The following is a 7,930-nucleotide window of genomic DNA, read 5'->3' as shown; positions in this document are numbered from 1 at the left end:
CTACAAAGGATTGATATTTAGTTTTCTCAGGAGGGAACAGATAAATCTGCACTGTTGAAACAGCATCATAAGCACCCAGCCTATTCTTTAAGCATGTCCTGAAGCCAAATTTAGACCTCAACGGTATGCCTGAGAAGTCTTTAAGGTTCAACCCAGAGATAAGAACTGAAAACAGCATTCCATTCTTTGCGCATTTAAAGTAATGCTCAGCCATCATTTCTGTCTTATGAAGAAAACTGAGAGGCACTTTCCCAAGACAAAAAAACCTAAGTTACCAACTAACAAACTAAGCTTCATGTACAATTACTCTTGTACCAAAATTGATTATAGTGAAGTTGTAGTGTTCATTAGTACTACAGAATAGTCTTCAGCTGCTCATAAACAGCCCACAAGATAAAGCCTAAAATGGTATCCCTAACTAGACTTTTGAGTATGCTACTAAGCCAGCCATTGGAGCCACTAACCGAGGTCCTACCAACAAGATCGCGAAACCGCAAGTTCCCCTGATCAGATATCAATGCATAGACCACCCCATTCATGTGTCCTTTTCCTATAACACCGACTACAGTCTTGCTCCTGTTCACAGCTTTGCTCCTCTTCAGAGACCATGCTAAATACTGAAAGTGAGAAAACTATGTTATTTTAAAACTTTTATGCTGAAACCTGCAGTTATGATGAAGCTAATATGAAGAAGCAGTCATTTATTAATTAAAGCAAGGCCAATAATAGAAAAACTTTATTTAGAGCTGGAAGCATTTGAACTGGCTAAAGTTCTTCATATTCAAGACTTATTAGATTCAACATTTAGTGGACCTCAAACTATAGCAAGAACTTGCATTATTCCATAAGTAAACTACTTATAGAATGGTTGTTCTAAATAAACTGTTTATAGCATGGTTTGTTCTTTCGACAAACCATTAATAAGAATTCTAGCTGGCATTAGCTTGCAGATGGAGTTGGAAAAACAAATACCGTATCACGCTCATTCATGAGAGGCTGCAGCAAGGAAGGATATGAAATGCTCAGCTGTTCATAAAGCTTAAATGGGCTGCCATCCATTTCTTGATCCTGCATCAAGTTAAAGAAGATACAGTAAAGGATAACGTTAGAATTATAATCAAGCATATGACTCACCCAGATTTGGTGATCAAGCTATTCAGTAAAACTAATCTATTTCTGCATTTACTTGAACAGTTGATGATCTCATTCACTTGCTCCCACCTGTAATTTTGTATGACTTCTACTAAATTCAGATCCATTTCTTCTTTGCTATCACTTTCTTAGATGTGGAAACATCCATATGCACATGCCTTACTCTGCAATACCTTAATTCTTATTGGAATTGGCTAGCTAGCAATCGAGATACTCTTGTACTAGATGTCATACTTCTTTATCATGCCCCAGTCTCCTCTCCGGAGAGGTCCAAAGTTTGATGGTGGTTATGCAACCTTATTTCTTTTTTTCCAGCAACAAACCTTAGAAGTTGCAAAATTTTCATGTTCTTAAATTGATCCAGGTCATTGTATTCCTTAACTCCATGCTTATATGCTCTCAATTGTTTTAGTTGTTGCAATCATATTGCGACCAATTTGTTATGTACTTATTTATTGGAAAATATTGGATTAAATTTTCCTTTGATTGAGGGATTAGTGGTCCATCATAGAGTTTAGGTTGTTATTCTAAAAGTTTGCTTGTGTATGGATGGTTTCCAGAATGAGTAGTTTTTGCTGTAATGAATACATATGTATACATAATATATACATATATATAGATATGTATGCATATATGTATGCATATATATAGATATGTATGCATATATGTGTGTATACATATGTACATGTATGTATGTATGTCCATGTGTTTATGTGTATCTGGACTTATGTATATTTATATGTTCATGTAGAGGAAGGCTTTTTAGTTCATGGTGAAGCAACTAAGCAAGTTGCTTTGAATGATGCGTGTAACCCAACTCAAAGAGGTTCTATGGTCAGCACAAAATAAAGCAATATACAAACTAGCATTCAGTTTTGAGCTAGTATAGCGATTAGTACATGGAGTATGGAGGCAGTAGTCATGAAGATTTTGGTAGTCAAGCATTCTGAATATTTAGCAAGAAAAATATATTCCAGTAAGTTGTAGAGGCACGACAGTGTTTAGAAATTTGATGTTCTAAATTGCCAAACAAACATTTTGAAAGACGTGGCTTGCAAAAGCCCAGAGTGACACAAGAAGCTGTTACGTGGTGACATTTTCTCCCACAAAGAAATCACCATCACCCTGGCCTGCGTAATTTGTTATATCATACCCCGACATCATCACAAGATATCCATATGTTTTTTTTAATATTTAAGTAGGATCATTGAACTTGAGGAAAGTCCAGAAAAGAAATCCAATATATATATATATATATATATATATATATAGTCCATTTCATTATGGTCTTCCATATGCATAGACATAGTGCACCATTCACTTCATTCCTCAACTGCTATAGTGGCCATTGTATAGCATTACAAATCCGACATATCATTTGAGACTATATACACAGAGAGTGGTGCATTTGACTGTGTCAGATTAACCAAATCTAGCAACATGGCTTAGTCCATAAATACACACATATGCATATGACAGATGCAGATCTTAACAAAAACAAAAGAAGAGGTATAAAGCAAGATGTTAATGTCATACTAATTAGTAAAACATGGATCCAAAAGTATAATAAATAGGAGCAGTATGTGAATTCGTAATTTGAATATCAACTTTTTAAATACTTCATAATGAAAATTGCAAAAGTGTGAAACATTAGATTCACATAAAAGAAAAGAGTGAGACTTGGAGGGCATGGGGGTGATAGGGTGGGATGGGAGAGGGATGAGGGACAAAAAACCTTCAGATAATTCTCTGGCAGGTCAGAGGATGGAAAAGTTATGCCTTGAAAAAGTGAGATCACCAATCTCAGTTTTTCATTCCATGTGAGAGAGCTCCATGCCCTTTCAAGCTGAAATGCACATAAGGATCTTAATATATTTTAACTTACCAAGGCATCTGAAAGCAATACCTCATTATCCTTGTTTATCAAATACATACAGTTATTTCAATTGGCCGATCTCCCAAAACAATTTGAGCTCCAACCTCTTCAGAAATTTTTCGAGCAGCTCGGAACTGCATTTATTTAAAAAAAGGAAAATTATGATAAAAAATAAATTATGTATCAAACTAATTTCAATCAAAAAGCATGAATCTTCAAAGATTATAGAGTTAAAAATCTTGCAATTCACCACCTCATCTCCAAAAGTTCGATGGGCACCAGAAGAAATCTTGGAAGAGAAAACTGCTAAGAGCAAGCGTAATGCAAAAGCACTTTGTCCTCCTGGCATTGCAGGCTACAACATAATTAACATAATTTCCGTTTCTAATTCAGAGAATTTTTGTGAATCACTTTTAGGATAAAAGTATAATTTGCATGGATTTACCCAAGTTTATGCTACGATTGACAGCTCCCAAAAATTTAGCCCCACTTAATGAGAACATATTTGACTTTAAGAGTGCAGCATCATCAGCATTAGTGCAAGTGTACATTATTCCAGCCCTGAAAGTGAATTCTGCAAACATACAAGTTAGCCAAAAGACTAATGACTAACCTTGGGACAAATCAGGACCAATCATTCTTAAAAATGCCTGAGCAATATGAGTATTAGTTTCAGAGAATAAACTATATGTAGAAATACAACATAATATCAACCACCCTTGGCTTTAAAATTGTACATTTAAGAAACAATATCTATGTAATTTCAGTGCGCTGCAAAATCCTTATAAGAGACGTACATACTAGCGATTGATATACAGAAAATTGATGAAGATGACAAAAATGAGATTATTGCCACTGAAAACTTTGTAAAGCAATCTTAAAGGCCATGCTCAAGTAAAACTGCAAGCAAAGGCATCTGGATGACATGCATGTGATATCAAACATCTGAGAAATCAATTGAACATATCATGATGAGTCGAGATTTTTATAAGTAGGGTGCAAGGTTTGGACATTCCCATGATATCCTACTAGGGTTATAGACTAGATTGAAAATTATGATATTTCCAATTTTCCTAAAAAATTTAAAAGAAATATATTAATTGAATAAATGAGTCAACTGTAGTGTAGACGAATGGAAATAAAAAGCCATAGGTATATGAGTCTAGTTTCCATCATCAATCATCATAAGCCCACACATAGCATGTCACATCATATATAATTATTGAGAAAATTCATATACTATCAGTCAATCCAATTATCCTTCTAGATAGAATGTTTAGGAAAAACAAGATGAGACTTATTGTGTGGTTTAAAAACATAAAAATCTGTCAATGCTCCAATTTACAAACTACCCAACTTTACTGCTCAAGATTATTAGTGATAAGTAATTTTAAAATTCATATGATCAAAATAAATTGCAGATTACAGACTTTCACATGACTTAATATATAAATAACATGATCAAGTTTGACCTTACCATCCATGAAGATCAAATTACATGGTTTGTTGTCCTTGATCTGGCCTGCCGAACCAACTAAAACTGACATTAAGTTGGTGGATTCTGGTCAAGGATAATTGGATTAATCATAAATAGTTTGGCCCAACTACCTTATCCATCAAATGTGTTGGCTTTATGTCTAGCAATTTGAGTAATCTAACAGGGTCATTGCTTGGTGTAATGGCAAAAGGCTTGCACATATTAACAATAATTAATTGGTTAAACCTGTTAGCATCACATTAATCATGTCACAATTATAACTATGTCAACTTAACCATGCCATCTCAAATATAACCCCGCTTGATCTATTTATTAAATAGGTTACATGTATCGACTTGTGCTACTTGTTTAATAAATATCGCATGTTCAGGTTGGAAAACCCAACCACGAACCCTAGTAGTAACCTACGGGAAGAAAAGGGGTAAAATAGTTGGATAGGTAGTGATTTAAACAGAAATATTGGAGATAAAGTGCAATAGGCTCAAATAGACTTCCTTTCTAACTTCACAATTTGGAATGTAAGGATTCAAGTCTCGGAGGAATGAGGCAGTATCATTAGTACTGTATTGTTCCAACAAGAAACTATGACCGAAACACTTAAGGGACACTAGTTCTCTTGAATTGAGATATCGTGATCATCTCAGTCCATCTTAGCCATCTTGGTTGTGCCCTTATAAGATAGACTAAGATGCAAAATTTTTTTATTTATCTTTTTTTTTTTTCATTGTGGTTATCGAGTGTCTCGATATGTCACAACCATACCATCCTAACCCAAACCATATTGTTATTCATTATTCCTCTTGGTAGCCAAGACTTGTTGCTTTCAAAAAAGAAAGAAAGAGTGAAAATAGATGCAAAAATAGCAAAAACTTTGTGCAAATGCTATCTTCAACATCAATCTTCATCAATCTACATGCGATATGTCCCTAATCAGTAAGGAAAAAAAAAAAAAGCAAAATCAACAACTATATTTTATCAGCCTTTAGCTATTAAAGACTTCAAAAAAAATTTTGCAGCATGCTAGTAACGCAAATTGAAGAGCAAGAACTTATCTAATAGTGGTCCAAGATGCAAATGCTAAGGCGACAATTTAAACCAAGTAATCCAACAACAAGTCAATTCGGGATCGTGGTCAAGCTGATGAGTTTAAGGCAAATATGTAGGGATGACCACAAAGCACCCTAACTTATTAAGATGGCCAAGCCACTTTCCAACTTGCAGAAATTATGACCTCACTACCTGTAATTCAGAATCATTTTCCAGAACCGCTTGTTCAAGTATTGTGTCAAATGAAAATTGTGTCCAGGTTCAAACTCTGGGAGGTGCTTCCCCAAGCATCTGGCTGGGCAATTCTCATGTCATTTCCTTGAAATGATTGACATGCCCTCACTTTTATTCTCAAAAACAAAAAATGTGTACTCCAAGCCCATAGACTGTCTCGAACGAGCATTATCACAACCACGTTACAGTCATCCATTAATGAGAACCATGGAAGGGATGGCTTTAATAACGCCAATTCTTCCACAAACACCTTCACAAAAGAAGGGGCAATCTCACATCTTTAGCACTACTACTGAAGTCATCCCTTCCATAATCCTTGAGTTCTCTTTGAAATTCACATCATGCATTACTAACAGTAAGACCAAGCATGTCATGCTTTTACCTAAAAATCGACCCAAATCATAAATTTATTTCCAATTCAAGCTGATTATATCTTTCTAATTCCCATCTCCATGAAGAGAGAGACTATACTTGCCTGCTTCTACAGAGCTCTACCACCACATTATCCGGTTTTACGGCCCTGACCACACGTTCCACATTCACAGCCGACTCCTCTGATATGTGCGACGTCCCGATCAACCAGATGGCTTCAGGTTCCACGAATTCCCTCCTCCAGCTCGGGACCGGGCCGAAGCGCCTCTTATCGATCACGACCAAGGCACCGCTCTCCACCAGATCCATCAGTTCCGGGTTCATCGCCGCCACCGCCGATCGAGAATCCTCCAGGACCTCCGACTTGTAGTCGAAGCCGGGCGGTGGAGGCCGGATCGAAACCTTTGGATTCCACCACCTGCCTCTAGATCGAAGGTGGAAGCCATGGGAGCTTGGAAAGGTGGTGGTGATAGGCAGAGAGAAGGTAGAATTCACCATCTATCTATCAGCTTCGGAGTTGAGGCTGTTGCTGTGACGAGGAGACGAACTTTCAAACGGCTAAGGTTGGATCTCCGCTGGAGCCATGTACGAAATTATACCGTTGGGAAAGGCACTTGTGAGGTTTGAATGGACTGGTGATGGATGGCCTTGTTGGCCACTCCGCCGACCATGGGGCCGCAAGCGGATGCAATTTTCCTTGGATGCTTCTGCAAGGGTGAGATTCGCAATTTCGGTGTTGGATCATGTTATCCTATGTCATGTCGAATATCCATATGCTTCTCATGCTGCATGTTAATTCAATATCGATATGGTACCATGCCATCTGTATGTATCAACGTCCACTGGTACGATAAATCTTGCTCAAAATTTTTATCGAGTAAATGATGTCACCATAAAAATCTCATAAAAAATAAGTTAACATGAATGATGTTTAACTTTCTTGATGCATGATCTTTAATTCATATTGTATGAGCATGTGTGATAGAAAAATTATGCATTAGTTATTAAACTTATGTTATCTGTACACTTTTCTTTTTTCTTTAGAAAACTATTTCTCCTTTCAAAATCTAATGTGTCAGTTGAAGTCGGTGTTCTCAAAAATCTAAATTATTACTTGGAAAAAAATAACGTAAAAATATGTGTCAGTGCCAAATATAATAAGTGGAGCAAAAATATTATAAAAAAAATTAAATATTTTCTTCAAAGATGACGATACTAATCAGATAAAAATATAGAAATTTCGTTCTTTTTAAAAAGATTTAAGCCCTAAATTGGCAAAACCTACGAACCAGTACAGTAAACCTCTTTGGCTTATTTCCTTCGAGGTACAATAATCTAATCGGATAATCATATGGCTCAAGACCATCCTACACAAGAGGTTGAGCCCAAAGCTCCACCAACTGAACACCTTTCTTTGGCTAGAGAATTCTCAAGATTTTTTATAAGTGAAATAAGGATGATGTGTGTTGAATGTTATGTGTTAGAGGCTAATGGTGAGGGGTCCTTTTATAGGCTCATAAATCATCTCAAGTTAATATGGTCTATTATTAGCCAAAGTAATGGGCTAGAGAGAGGATGATAAATTCTTACATTACAAAATATAAGAGTATTTTTTTTTTGTAGGACAGTGAAGGGAGAGTTAATATTTTATTATAAAAATAATAGAATTAATTTACTTTATTATCACATGAATAATGAAGTTAATATATGAAACTTTGATGCAAACGAGCAATGATGTCAAAAAAAAACTT

At 35.9% G+C, this 7,930-nt stretch overlaps 1 protein-coding gene across 3 annotated transcripts; it reads right to left on the bottom strand.

Moving 5' to 3' along the window:
- Positions 1 to 292: 292 nt before the first annotated feature.
- Positions 293 to 6,812, bottom strand: LOC105059332 (uncharacterized). Of its 3 annotated transcripts, none has more exons than XM_019855301.3 (7): positions 6,277 to 6,812; positions 3,474 to 3,616; positions 3,282 to 3,370; positions 3,088 to 3,162; positions 2,888 to 2,998; positions 973 to 1,068; positions 293 to 617 (listed from the first exon to the last, which is right to left on the bottom strand). In XM_019855301.3, exons 1-7 carry the CDS (start codon positions 6,675 to 6,677, stop codon positions 354 to 356), a joined length of 1,179 nt encoding a protein of 392 aa, XP_019710860.1. In that variant the 5' UTR covers positions 6,678 to 6,812; the 3' UTR covers positions 293 to 353. The 3 variants fall into 3 exon arrangements, with proteins under 3 accessions (XP_019710860.1, XP_010940894.1, XP_019710859.1); XM_010942592.4 differs by having other exon boundaries at positions 3,474 to 3,589; positions 6,283 to 6,803; XM_019855300.3 differs by having other exon boundaries at positions 3,474 to 3,602; positions 6,283 to 6,486.
- Between the last annotated feature and the right edge of the window lie 1,118 nt (positions 6,813 to 7,930).

The sequence above is a fragment of the Elaeis guineensis genome, chromosome 16, assembly GCF_000442705.2.
Source record: "Elaeis guineensis isolate ETL-2024a chromosome 16, EG11, whole genome shotgun sequence".
Taxonomy (NCBI): Eukaryota; Viridiplantae; Streptophyta; class Magnoliopsida; order Arecales; family Arecaceae; genus Elaeis; species Elaeis guineensis.
The sequence above is the reverse complement of the archived record's forward strand: the minus strand, read 5'-3'. Positions and strand labels throughout refer to the sequence as shown.